Source organism: Siniperca chuatsi, linkage group LG1 (assembly GCF_020085105.1).
Source record: "Siniperca chuatsi isolate FFG_IHB_CAS linkage group LG1, ASM2008510v1, whole genome shotgun sequence".
NCBI lineage: Eukaryota > Metazoa > Chordata > Actinopteri > Centrarchiformes > Sinipercidae > Siniperca > Siniperca chuatsi.
Window position 1 is genome coordinate 5,728,830 of NC_058042.1, and position 14,437 is coordinate 5,743,266.

At 40.5% G+C, this 14,437-nt stretch overlaps 2 protein-coding genes and 1 long non-coding RNA gene across 7 annotated transcripts in view; 2 read left to right on the top strand and 1 right to left on the bottom strand.

Annotated features, from left to right (window-relative positions):
* LOC122883571 (protein kinase C-binding protein NELL1-like) overlaps positions 1–14,437 on the top strand; it is a 279,566-nt gene that overhangs the window by 123,230 nt on the left and 141,899 nt on the right. The gene's annotated exons all lie outside the window — the stretch shown is intronic.
* On the bottom strand, positions 1,336–5,371 carry LOC122883780 (piggyBac transposable element-derived protein 4-like). The gene is made up of 2 exons (XM_044212945.1): positions 5,237–5,371; positions 1,336–3,579 (listed from the first exon to the last, which is right to left on the bottom strand). The coding sequence occupies exons 1-2, from the start codon at positions 5,362–5,364 to the stop codon at positions 1,449–1,451; spliced, it is 2,259 nt and encodes a 752-aa protein (XP_044068880.1). The 5' UTR covers positions 5,365–5,371; the 3' UTR covers positions 1,336–1,448.
* On the top strand, positions 5,504–6,659 carry LOC122884143. Its single transcript, XR_006379831.1, has 2 exons — positions 5,504–5,638; positions 6,347–6,659. It is a non-coding gene; the product is annotated as an uncharacterized LOC122884143 (long non-coding RNA).

The window sequence follows — 14,437 nt, forward strand, 5'->3', positions numbered from 1 at the left end:
CAACTGCTGAGGTACAAAACATGGATAATGACATAAACAATAAGCTGGATAACCAGTTACTCTTATGTTTCATGTAAACGTCATATTCCAAATAAGATCAAAACCAGGATAAAACTCATAATGGTTAAACTAGTGCACATGTAAACATACTCAGTGGTAGTTTGAACAAACTGTCTTCTGCATCAGTTGTTATATTCAAGTGTGATTCCTGTTTCTCCCTCGAGTTACAATATACAACCCCCATCAATTCATGAAGAATAGATTCTTGAAATAAATCAAGCCTATATGCACTTCCCACATGAAGCAACATCACCACATCTGTGAGCAGTGGTAAAGTAATTTAAGGTTCCAGGGTTGTTGTGAGAAAAAATCTTAGTTGCAGATAACAAAAGAGAATGACCTGAGGTATCCATTTTCACAGTAGTCTTCCAGGTAGAGGTAGGCAGTACCTATCCATTTATGATGCTAAATCTCCAGAATGAGATTTTTCAGAGTTAAATGGTGTGAGATCACTTCTCAAGGGTGTTTTTAGATGATGATGTCCAGTTTTCGAGTGCTCTCACAGACTGAGAGGCGACAACCACAGCACTGGCCACTGAAGATCATTACTCCCATGAGCGGCAACTGTGACTCCCCTCCAGAGTCGCTCGAGCAAAGCTGCTGCTGGGCTCTCGCTAAAATTAATCCAGGCAGTAACATGCTGCTTCCTGGTTTGTAAGATGCTTTACAATTCCATATAAATTCTATAGTATTTTGTATCAAGAGTTTTAGAGGCTCTGTGGGGTATTTGAATGGGTAATGACAGGAACAGATATTGAAACCTTTGGAGTATTTTCATTTTAACAGTTCTGCCCACCAAGATAATGGGTAGATTCATCCATTTATGTAGAGCCTCTTCACTAACCGCATGTTTAGTCTATATCTATTATCTCAAGATATGTCATACTACTTGAAGACCATTTGAACAGGCTTGTTCAGTACTCAGTGTAAAAACCTTATGAGGTAACAACATGGCCTAGTCAAACTCCTGACCTGAATCCTATTGAGATGCTGTGGCATGACCTTAAAAAGGCAGTTCATGCTCGAAAACCCTCCAATGTGCCTGAATTACAACAATTCTGCAAAGATGAGTGGGCCAAAATTCCTCCAAAGCGCTGTGAAAGACTCATTGCAAGTTATCGTAAACGCTTGATTGCAGTTGGGTGGCTCAACCAGTTATTAAGGTTTAGGGGGCAATCATTATTTCACACAGGGCCATGTAGGTTTGGATTTTGTTTTCCCTTAATAATAACAACCTTCATTTAAAAACTGCATTTTGTGTTTACTTGTGTTATCTACTAATATTTAAATTTGTTTGATGATCTGAAACATTTAAGTGTGACAAACATGCAAAAAAATAAGAAATCAGGAAGGGGGCAAACACTTTTGCACACCACTGTACAAGTAACTTAGACACAGATACTATTGCTTCTGTGCCACAGACTGTAGCAGTTCCTTAAAGTAGTGAAACAAAGTGTTTTTTGACAAGTGCTGCAATAGACTGGCGACTTTCTTTTGCAGACCACACATGCCCTTCTGCCAGCAGTGGCCCTGTCTCTGGGAGCCACATTGCTCATTTGTTCTACAAAGTAAGCTGGTAGGTGACCTAAACCTGGAGCATCAGAGGATGTAGCAGGTTGCACCTCAGTGGATGGAGAAGGAGGTGGTAGTGTGGAAGCAGAGGCCGGTGGGGCATCGGATGGGGAAGGAGGTGAAGTGGGCGGTACATGGGATGGGGAGGACGGCAACACTTTGGATGGGGAGGCAGGCGGCACTGTTGACAGGGAGGGGGGTGTCGGGGCAGGCGGGACTTTGAATGGAGAAGCAGGAGGCACTTTGGATGGTGAGGCAGAAGGCACTTTGAAAGGAGAGGCAGGCAACATAAAGTTTTGTGGAGCTGACCGGCGTGGAGTGGACCCAATCTCAGCCAGGGACAGAATCAGTTGTTCCCTGAAGTTCTTCTGCGTTACTATATGCCGATTCTGCAGTTTGCACATTTCTTTGTGGAGGATGAAGGCATTCACAGTGGCTATGTCCACAAAATGATAAAACAGAGTTTTGTACCATTTCTGGGTTTTATGGAGGACATTGTAGTAGCCAATGAGTGCGTCTGACAAGTCGACACCCCCCATGTACTGGTTGTAATCTTTGATAGAGCCTGGAATAGGCACCTGCTTCACTGTCCACTGTCCATCTGTGTCTTTCACTTTGCGCTTTGCCATGTCATTGCTGTATGCTTTGTGTAAAGTGGAACACATTGTTACCTCCCGGGTGTCTAACCACTTAACAAACAACAGCGCTCCTTTTCTGAGCCACCGGATAGTTCCCCTTGGTGTTTTCTTGAGCATGTCATTCCTTTTATTTCGGGGATAACCAGCTACGTTGGAACGAACAGTGCCACATGCCCAGATTTTTCTCTTAAGGAGGTCAAGGAAAAGAGTTGGACTGGTGTAAAAGTTGTCCACATAGAGCTTGTATCCTTTGCCTAGAAAGGGGATGTTCAGCAGTCTCATGACAGCATCATAGCTTAGCCCCTTCCTTGTGGGTTGACCTTCTCTTCCCACATACACAAAAAAATTCAGGGTGTAGCCACACACTGAGTCTGCTAAAACAAAAAGCTTAAAGCCCCATTTAGTCGGCTTGTTTCTAATGTACTGCTTAAACCCGAACCTTGCTTTACTCGCCACCATGCGTTCATCTATGGAGATATGCTGGTAGGGATGAAAGAAAGTGTGGCAGGCCTCCAAAATCTGCTCATATAGTGGCTTTATCTTACAAAGTCTGTCGTACCCTGGTGTCCCTTTCTTCTGGTCATTGGCCGCTTCAACTGCAGGATCATTCATGTGTAGACTGCGAGAGATGGCTAGGAAGCGTCTGCAGGGCATGACAGAGGCAGGAAATGGCAGGCTGAACAGCTTAGATCCTCTCCAGAACTCTTTCAGAGTTTTTAGCGGTACAATACCCATGTAGAGCACAAGGCAGATGAAGGAGTACATATCTGCTGTTTTGACAGGCACCCAGCTTTCCTTCTGGCTTTGGCTTTTTTTTTCCCCATAGGCATTGGTGTTTTTTACCAACGTATCAATTACTGTGGTCGAGAAGAACAGCTGGAACAGTTCGAGTGGCGTGTAATTCGCAGTTCTGCTCAGCTGCGGCCCTACGTCCCTGTCAGGTCTGAATCGTGGTTGAGGAGGCTCGACGTCTTCTTCATCAATGTCATGCCATCTGTCTCCATCATCTGCCTCATCCTCATCCTCCCTCACATGCCGACTTTCTGATTGCCTCTTTCCACTTTGAGTTTTCCTGCGTGGAGTGGAGACTGTCTTGCTAGTATTGGGCGAAGAGGAGTCTTTTTTGGGTGTAGCTGTATAGTGGGTCTTCTTTCTGAGGGGACTCTGTTCCCACTTCTTAGACGGGGATTTCAGGGGCGATGACACTTGAGAAGCAGAAACAGAGCGGCAACGCTTCCTGGAGGCTCTTCTCTTCGTGGGCGTACCATTCCACTCCTCGTCTGAACTGTCCTCATCAGTTAAGTCTTCCCTGTAAATAAAGTAGATATAGGTAAAGATTAATGATATAGTAGGTAATACCTTTCCTCTGGATAAAATTGTTATTTGAAACTTTCCCCAAAACATGCCTTACTAGCAAGATTGAGGGTGAAACGGACAGTGAATAAAGCAATTCTAAGTTATCTCCAAAAAAGGGGAAAAAAGGTCAAAAACATGAATGAGGGCAGTAATATGAAGTGGTCATAATAGTGGCTATAATATTGTATTGCTGCCACTTTAATAGTATTATTATAAAAGTGGTGATGATAGTATTATCTATCTATCTAATATAATAGTATTATCTATCTATCTAATATAATAGTATGAATAAGGAAACATCAGTTAGTCGATAGAGATGGGGATGGGGAGTCCTTGTATTAGGGTTGGGCGATATGACAATATATACTGTGAGGCGATATTTTGCCATACCATTTATACCACAGTACATGTCACTTTAATATCTCTGGGTGTGTTGGGCATTGTTGCAAATCAGTGAGCAGAACTGATTGATGGCAATACTGGTTATTTTATATGATTTTTGGCATCGATGTATACCTTGATTTGTCAGGTTTTTACTTCTCTGAATTAGCCAAAAACACATCGCCATCTGGTTATTTTATCCATAGACAGTTTCTTAATTAATTTTACAAAAACTTTACTACACAATATATATCAATATTGCAATACAAAATTACACATAATGTGATAGAGGGTTCTATCCATATCATCCCTAAAAACTAATATTAATATGGCTGTTATATTATCAGTACTTTATACACTGAGTTGCCAATTTATATCCACCTCGATACGACTAACGCAGTCTAATACAGCAGCCCTGTAAAAGTTGGGGGACTTCCGAGAGACAAATTCTAAAAAGAATGGGTCTTTCAAACCACACACCTCTAGTTTGTAACGCAGGCTTTCTGTTATAAATGTGTAGTCTCCAAGCCCAAGCTGAGATAAACCTGATGACATCATCAGGGTGATTTTCTCATACTTGACAAAGCTCCTCCAGAGCCACAGCAGACATTACACAACTGTTTTCGGAGGCTAAGTTGTACTGAACATAATGTGTCCAGTATCAGATATAATAATCCATAATAATGCATGTTGTATACCCAGTCTCCTCAAGTTGACCAAAAGCTTTTAACTTGGTGTTATATTGGTGTGCTAACAATGGGACTGCCATGAACATAATGTTATTAGAAATGTATTCTTTTATCCAAAGTTAATATCAAGCTGATAGATAAGGCAAGAATTGCCTGTGCACTATGCACACACAGGAGCCGCACCTCCTGTTTAGGCTGGCCTACTATCTTGGTGAAACCTCTAAATTGTTGCAGAATGAGAAACACAGCACTGAGCGATCAGCACTGCACCACAGAACCTGCGGGTTCACATGGGGGCCGGGGGCTTTGCATTGTTCATGCTGTAGATTTAGTAGTAGTTGTGCACACGAGTCTGCAGAGTCGCAGGGCAACCGCAACAGGTATTCTACTGTACTACTGTAGCGTTACTGTAAATGCTGCACACAGTTTTGCGGTTGGAGCGCACCCTTATGTATGTCAGACCCGGCACATCATATCTAGTTTAGGCGCGGAGTATTTCGTTGGACTGAAGCCAACTCAGGGTCTCTGTGCTGTACTCACTGGTCTGATCCTCGGGCCTGTCCCTTCGGAATGTAGTCCTCGTCCAGACTGCCATCGCTGTTCTCGCTCTCAGAGTCTAAATCCGAGTGGAGCTGTTCTAACTCATCCTCCGACTCTGACAGAAACATTTCTTAAGTCTGACTAGTTGTTAGACTTTTCCTTTTGAAGAACGTTTTGGCGGTGTGTCGTCTGCCACCGTGGGCCCTCCCACTCTTCGCCCCCCTCAACACACAAAAGATTTCCTTTCACGCTGGTGTCTCTGGTCCGAGAGGAAGTCCGTCTCCTACCTACCATGTATGGCTAGGAAGCACATTTCATCGGCTACAATTGCAGAGTGATTTCATGGTGCATATTTACCACTTGATGGATCCAGCTCGCGTAAAGATGTGCTCCTGGGATTGGGTGAGCAAATTAAAATACCTCCAGGTCCGCCAGTCTTTCGATTCGGATTAGTTTGTTTTTCAACTGGGTTTCTGCTAATCTCAGTAATATAATAGGTTACATTTCTTATAATTATTGATTGCCGATGAACAGATACATTTTCTTTTTAAAATGGATGGCATGTCATAATGTCAGCATCATCTGTAAAACCTTTCCCTTCAAAGTTATTAAAATATCTCCACCAGGGTTGGTCCCCTGACTGAATAACCTCAGCTCCCCCCAGTCATTTGGCCAAAAGATGGCGTTGGGGATGCATGATTGAGTTCCTTGAGATTTGTGCCCTTTGCAAAAATTAATTTAAAAAAAAGCATTTCATTTGATGTTGTTTTTTTTTTAAACCGCTGGCATTCAAATAACAAAGGTGAAATGTTAATTTTTAAAGAGAACATTTTACTCTCTCACTAATGAAGAATAATAAGCACTGACAGGACAGGAGCAATTTATGAAGCGTATACCTTAGAGAGGAAAAAGCCTGTACTGAAGTGCCCTTCATCAAGTGTAGCCTTGAATTGGTGCTTTTATAGCTATATAGAGTAGTTCATTTGAAGATACTGTAGGTTAGATAGCTCTTGAAACAAACAAAGTACAAACTGTAACTACTTTTTTGTTATTTGATTTTTTTAGTATAGCTTCATCCTGATGTTTTAGTGCTCTGTGCTTGCCTTATAGGTTACAATGGAATCAGAGTACCCTGCCCTGATGTTCACTTGGGTGGGCATCTACAATATTTGCTGTTTTCATCATAGTCATCTTTTTTCTTTCATTTAAAAATCTAGAATTAATTAAGGCATGCATTACAAAACAAACCACAAATGCAAACTAGATGTAATGTGTTGTAACTTGTAATATATAGCATGTGTGTAGAAACTTTGTTTTGCCGGACCAGAAATGGAGCCTGACAGTAAAACAGTTCAGAAATATTACCCACATAAGAGGGTTTATCACCTCTGCTGTAACATACTATATCAACAAAAATGTTATACTGGCAGCATGAAGGCATTGCTTTTTCACATTAGCTAAATTAAATGGTAAACATATGCCTGATTATTCCTGCCAAAATACTGGAAATACATTCAGTCATTAAGATCCAACTTTCCACTAAACACAAATTAATAGAATAATTAAAATACACATTCCTGTAGCCTTCAAAATGAACCATGCTGTGTTAATAGATGCTGTGGACACTGTTGTGAGTTAATTTATTTACAATGATTCAGTGAACAGAATAACTGAGGTTACAAAAGCAATGGCATTTCTATCTAGCGAGGCTACACCAGGACGCCTGTCCGATCAATAACATTAATTACAGACTTAATTACTTTACACTTTCCAGACAATGATGTGTGGAAGTAATGCAGTTACGTCTTGACTTGACACATTTTACACAAAATTAATTGAAAATTGATAAATTATTGTATTTGTTTTCAAGCTTGTTTTTTTTTTTTTGGGTAAATGGGAAAGAAGTGGGGACTTTCTCCAGCCAATACTTTTATCAGTTGTAGTGAAACTTTGTGGTTTTAAGGGTGCCCCATTGTGTCACATTTAGTGCATGTTGTGTCTGTCAGTTCACTGCTATAGGATAAATAACAGTATCAGCATTCCCAAGCTGAAGCCCACATTGCTTAAACCCAGTGTGATGCTATCAGTTTTAATTTCTTTCTTGTACTAGTGAGCCGTTGTTTTTTATTACCTCATTAAGGGAAAGCATGGTGGGTAAATCTTTGATGTGTGAGGGCAGAAGCCTTGCTATTATCCAAGGCAGCGTATTTGCAGCTGCGTGGGCATGACATCTTACACAAATATGTGTTTGAGTCAGACCAGGCAGCTGCTGAGTGACCTTGCTTCCCCTTCCCCATTAAAAATCAGACAGTGGTGTTAACCGCAGTGGAGAGGCTGCATAAGCTCCCACTCACTTTTAAAACCCTAGTTCTCGATAGAGTGTGGAAGAGCTGAATGAAGAAGCCCAAATTATGCTACTTAACAGTGGACCCTTAACAGAGCTTCAGTGAAGGAAGTCATAGACAAACAGTTTTGTGTGCCTCCTTTGCACTCCTTTTGCGACAACACTTTGTTGGGACTCCACAGATGAATTCATTAATTTGTGTGATTTATAACTGAACTTTATTAGGAGACTGCATTATCTTTTGTCCCACAATCCGGAAAGCCATTGAACGCAGCATCCCAGTCACTAGTGGCCCGTCTGACCTTTGACCCGTGATGTCACCAGGTCAATAAAAGGGGTCAGCGGCCCCGCGTAATCTGCTTGGAGCAGAAACACGCAGCACAAGTGGACATGCGTAAGATTTATGCAACAAAGTTTAGCGCCAACGGCGGCCAGGTAACGTTAAGAATTGACTTTGAGGAGACAACAGACAGAGCGAGCGATTCCTCCATCTGCACAGCAAAGACTTTCTTCAGTCGGAACCAACCTTCCTCCCTGCCTGGCTCATCCAACGGAACCGCCAGATAACAGCAGCACGTCCCAAGCAACCTCTATTTCCCCTCCCACGGACGGGTTACGTAACTGGGCATAGTAACAGTGTATATAGCTAAGTAAATGACCATTTCACTTGTGTACATGTAAAGTTACTGATGTGTTTTCATTGAGGTTTTATTGTTGTGATCTTCATGGTTAACGTAGGGCTCAGCCACCGCTAAGTTGATATTAGTCATGTCGTGCTCCACACAGACAGTCTTAGCACGCTAACTCCTTTTAACTTGGCACCGTTATCCTAAACAGATAATACACCTTTAGTTTGGCCCTTTTAAAGACCACCACACCCGGCCCGGCGGAGAGGAAGTTGAAAGCTCCCGCTGCACGTGCTTTCTCGTTTCTGACCACGTGCGCTCGTGCACGCGAGACAAAGGAAGGCAGAACAATGAAACCTACACACATTATTTTGTTTGACGCCATCTCAGATCCAAGCAGCCATCTTGGACGGAGACACACACACACCCCATTTGTTCTGTAGTTTAGTGAATTTTGAGTTTTCATATTGTGTGTTTTTGCTTTGTGTATCTGTTAATAAACGCTTGTGTATAATTATGCTGGTTTCTTTAATGTTTCACAAGAGTAACTTGCTAATCTTGTCTATTTTGAACTCCAAATCTTTCAACCTATTTATTGATGGTAATTCTGGTTATAGTTATTAATTTAATTATTTATCAGAGTTCCAAATTGATAGTTTAGTGTGTTTTTATGAGGCTCAGTAAATTAGTTAATTGTAATTATTTGGTACCCCTTTAACCACTCCGAATCCCAACAATATTTAAAGCAGGTAAAGTGTCAGTTCACGGGGGGGAAGAAATCTGCCTCTGAACATTCTGATGCTAACCCAGTTTAGTGGAGGTGAATGAAATTTCACATTTAATAAAAAATAAATAAATAGAAAAAAATCATCCAGACCTCACTGTGAACACTTGGAACTACACAAGACATAGTGCCTGATGTAATTAATGCTGTAGAAATGGACATTAAGATCAGTTTGAGATTTTATGGTACAGTGATTTTTTTATTCAATTTAGGATATGGTAAACATTTCCTCAACAGCATTTCACAGCACAACAAGATGTGGAAGCAGTAAACTCTTGCAAAAACTGTCTTTGTGGTTACAGCCAGAGCCATAAACAGGTCATGAATTCAGTCTGTCATAACTGTGACTTCAAATTGTGGAAAGTTTTAAAGATCCCATTTTACTCACATTACAGCCTTTTTGTGAAAATGTTTTTCATTGCACCATGTCCCAAGATAATGCAAGTGTGCCTCATTTGTATTTATTTTTTCAACTTGGTGGAAATCCTGCTGTGCACAGGGTTTACAGAAGGTGCAGTTCTCATCAGGTACAAACACCAGTAACATGAGCTAATTTGAATGTCAATATACATCAAAATTAGTGTAATAACTAATGAATGAATCCAAATCATTCTTGCTTTTGATATGATGTGTTTATTAAGCATGATGAATATGATATGGAACACCATATTCCCAGAAATAACAATCTTTATAAAACTGTTATAACCAAAATGCTAGGAGGAAATAAAGTTTTGGTGCCACTATTGAGTGTTAAAATTAATGGGTGTATCTTAAATCTCAAAATTCGGTGATATTTCAATGCATATAAATGTACTGACTGACACATCTGATAGAAGGTGGACTGGTTGGGGACTGAGTCATATGTAAGGCCTTCTGCCAGTCTCCAGCAGCGGGAAGGAAGTGAATACAAATCTTAGGACCCCAAATTGAGCATTTATTTGCTAATGTGTAAATGTTTGGGTTTTACCAAAATTGCCACCAGTAATTGGATCAAGGGTAAAACAATGCTCCCTGCTGCAGAGGAAGTCATCTAAGTGGTGGTTGTAGCCACCAGCCAGGCCTCTGAATAATGCATGTTATGGATGTCTCGTCTGTGTGCTCCTCTTACAGGCATGTGTGTGTGCGTGCAGTCACTTGGGAGGGTTTGATAGCGATGACACTTGTCACATGTCCTCTGTGGGAGTCTCGGGTCTGAGCTGTGGATGTAATCTCTGTTCATGTTTAATAGAGTAGCTGAATGATTCTGGAAGTAAAAATCCTGTTAATTTTCTAAACAATGTTAGATGACTGACTTCCAAGACTTGGATGTACAAAAGATGAATACTTGTGGTATATGTATACTTATAATATATGGTTCTTTGATTTAAAAAGTCTAAGGTACAAGCCTGTGTACATAAAAATGTTAGGAGAGAAGTCAACTACAACTCCTAAGAAGCATTTTGGTAAGAAACATCCAATCACAGAGCTTAAAATTGTAATTGAAACTATGTAAAACCCTGTTGCAATTTGAATTTTGGATCAATTTTGAATGCAGCATGGTACCCCGTTTCCACCAATGTGATGAGGGGGAAAAAGATCCTGTAAGTCATTACAATGAGAAACTTTCTCGAAATAATGAGTTAGTATCTCAAAATAACGAGAAACCTTCTCAATATTGTTTCAAGGATAAAACATGAGATGCTACTTTTGCGAAAAAGTTTGAAAAGAGGCTATGATGAGCCCTGGTAACCAGGCGCTCCTTCATAAAAAAGCAGAATATCAAGTTATAAACGACTAGTCTGATGTGTGTAGAGGTCTATATGGTTACACTGTAGCTGCCTGGTGTCGTCTTCAGTAAACACAGTAACGGCTGTGCTCAATGGCACTGCGCTCTGGTGCGGCACATCTCAGGCGCTGCGGATTTATCAACATCTGCCTTCAGATGCTGCAGGGATTTCATGAACTGAAGGAGAAGATTTTCATACAGTATAAAGCAGCTGTGGACAACATATTCTGTAAGAATCACCCACATTCATTCATAGATTAATGCAGACTGATGTACTGACTTTCCTGCTTTAACCACATTAAACATTATTTTCTGTGCCGCTTTTGGTTGGAGAGTGTTGAAATAAATTATCCATTTGGGTCTGCTAGGCTTTGTCACAGCCACTTGCTTCTGTTGCTTTGGCACATATGAGGAAACAACACATAGGCCTATGCAAAGTGATTATTTTGCAATAAGTAAATCATTATTTTGAGAAAGTTTCTCATTATTTTGCAGTACAAAGTCATTATTTTGAGAGATTCTCAATTTTTTCTTTTCATCACATTGGTCGAAATGGGCTTCCATAGCATGGTGCAATGTTTAGTTCGCAGTGACAGAATGTTTTTGATTTGCTACAGCTCTGATTTGCACCTCTGACTGGTTTGGCTTATCCATATCAGTGGCAGCTGAGGCTTATGGTTACTAAAGCACCAATATGACAGAAAAAAAACAAGATTTGTCAGAAGTGAAGTTGAAATGTTTACAGCCAGTGGCTATAACAAAGACATCTATCATTGATAAATTGTCCAGGAGGCTTGCATGTTATGTTGAGGTACACTTGAGGTTATCGTTTAAAGAAAATTTTAACTCAAATGTGGAAAACGACACTGTCCACTAGAAAAAAGACCGCTTTAGTCATTTGTTCAAATGCAATCTATGTTTATGTTTAACTGATATGGGCTTCTTAGTGGTTGTGCAATTTATGACTCTTATCTGACAGAAACAAAGGTGAAAATAACATGATGTCATAACGCTGAAAAATCAGGTCATGGTGGATGGTTGGGCGTAGAAACAGTATGTCATTTTGAAACCAATGATTGCATTTCGTTTCATGCCAATAGTCAACATTTGGTTATTGTTTTTTTTTTGTTGTTGTTGTGTGTGTCGTCGTTCCATGATTCTGATCAGAAATCGTTCATATGGGTCGATTTTAGAAGGCAATGACTAATGCACATGGTGGGATTTGTTGGGTCTCTGTAAATATTATAAAGAGTACGGTCTAGACCTGCTCCATAGGAAAAGTGCAATGAGATAACTTCTGTTATGAGTTGGCGCTCTATAAATAAAAAAAAAAAAAAAAAATTGAATTAATGGCCTATTTTGTGTGTGTATTTTGTGCCTAGTTTGGAGGACTTCTGGCAGAAAATACAATGGGAGAAATTACTTTCACTATTTTGCTGGTTGTATGGAACTTGAGATAGAAAGCAGTTTTGGATAAATGAACAAAGCAAATGGAGAAAATGAGGAGAAGAGGAGACCAGAGTGATTGTGATCTCTGCATGGTGTACTCTTGAGCTGAATGGAACAGTAGTAGTGTGCGTCGTCCTCAACGTGCGCACGTTAGCTTTTAACTGTTTCCCTAGATGAAATATATATGGGGCATAATGCATATTGCATCAATTTGGATGCCTTGCCCTGTTGTTTTCAACTGCTGTGTAAATACCTGACAGGAAACGGTCAACCTTGGCTGAGTTTCAGACCGTGGTGAGCACTTCATGCAGAGCCTCTAAAACTTTCATGACCCTCGGTTAGCAGGTGTGAATGTGTGTGTGTATGAGAGACAGAGATAAAGGATTAAAAGAGAGCCAGAGAGATAAGGAAAGAACAGACGAAAAGTATTGTTCTTTACTATCCATCATCTCTCAGCAGCATTCACATGCTGTTAGGAAAAAACAACTCCCCTGACACAGCACAGTGCCGATGTTTACTGAGATCGCCATAAAAAAAACTAAAGGAGAATGAATGATTCAAACCACTGCAGCAAAGTCTGCAGCATCTGCTGCTCTCTGTGCTCTTAAGGATTTCTGCTCTCACTGCTGCCTCGCCTTCTGCTCATCTACACCTCCATCTTTATTTTATTCTACTATTTTTTTCCATTTGCTCTCCACCGAACCAAGCAAATCATCGCACCTCTTACTCTCACTATGCTCGCTGCTCAAACACTCCTCTCATACAGCACACTGCCGGCTTCTTCTGATACCTACCGGCCTCTGATCTGTGTTTAACAAGTTAACTCATTTAACTTTTCCTGTGGATGTAGGCGTTCTAATTTCTATTGTGAGTTTCAGAGTTGTTTTTTTTTTTAGATCATTGGTTCCCATGCACTGTAGTGATATGATTATCATCCTGTTTCAGTACTGATCTGATTTTTAGGAATACAGAAACTGGGAAACTGGGTTTGCTTTTCCAGGAATTAAGGTTGTGTTCACACTTGTAGTTTTGGTTGCCTTATTTAGTGCCCACAATGCTATATTACAAACTAACCAAGAGATGTAGTTTTATTTCTGCTGGAGAAACCTGATTACTTAGCCATGTACATAGAAAAGACAAATGTTGGGAAAATGTTCACAAATTTCTGTTTTATGCCATCCATCTTTGTCTATAATGGTGATCAGAGGGCTGATAAGTGTCATATCCTTTTTGGGAGGGGTAGGAGGTAAATCTGACTACTGACCAAACCACCTGGCAGCTGAAGTCAAATGTTTCAGAGACTAAATCTTATTCGTCCATGGTAGCCAACATTTAGCCCCAAGATATTTATTCAGGATTTCACAGTTTTGTCTGTCTGTTTTGGACGTCCCTTTGAGTCCATGTAGACTTTTGTCAGTTGCAAATCCAGGTGAAACAAAATCAATCCCTCAAACTTGAGACGTTTTGTCACTGAAGTTCTCAGGCAGCTTTTAGGTAGTTGTGTATCCCTTATAATAATACTAATAATAATCTTTATTTATAGAGCACAAAATCCACATTACAAAGTGCTTCACAAAGGCAGCAGTCAAGAAAACAGATTTAAGGAAATAAGACAGTTCAAAGAAAACTAAAACTCCAGTAAAATCAGGAAAGGCTCTCTGATAAGTGTGTTTTTAAGAAGGAACTTAAAGGAGATCATTGACTCAGCCGACCTGATTTCCTCGGGCAGACTGGTCCAGAGCCTCGGGGCCCTGACAGCAAACGCTCTGTCCCCTTTAGTTTTCAGCCGGGAATCTGGAACAGACAAAAGACTTCTGCCCGAGGATCTCAAAGTACGTGCCGGCGTGTACGGTACTAAGAGGTCAGAGATATAGCAGGGAGAGAGGCTATGAAGAGCCTTAAAAGTAACAAGTAAAATGCTGGGAGGCAGTGTAAAGAGACTAAAACAGGAGTAATGTGATCACGTTTCTTGGTTCTAGTTAAAAGCCTGGCAGCTGAGTTCTGTACCAGCTGGAGTCGATCAATAGGCTTTTGCTTCAGGCAAGTAAAAAGGCTGTTGCAGTAATCCAGGTGTGATGAGATGAAGGCGTGTAAAATGGTCACTGTGTCTTTAAAAGTTAAGATGTATCGTATTTTTGAAATATTTCTAAGATGATTAAAAACTTGATAAGCCCCATCATATCAAATCTTAGCAAACAATTTCTGACTTGCTACCTAACCTGATTCATCAATA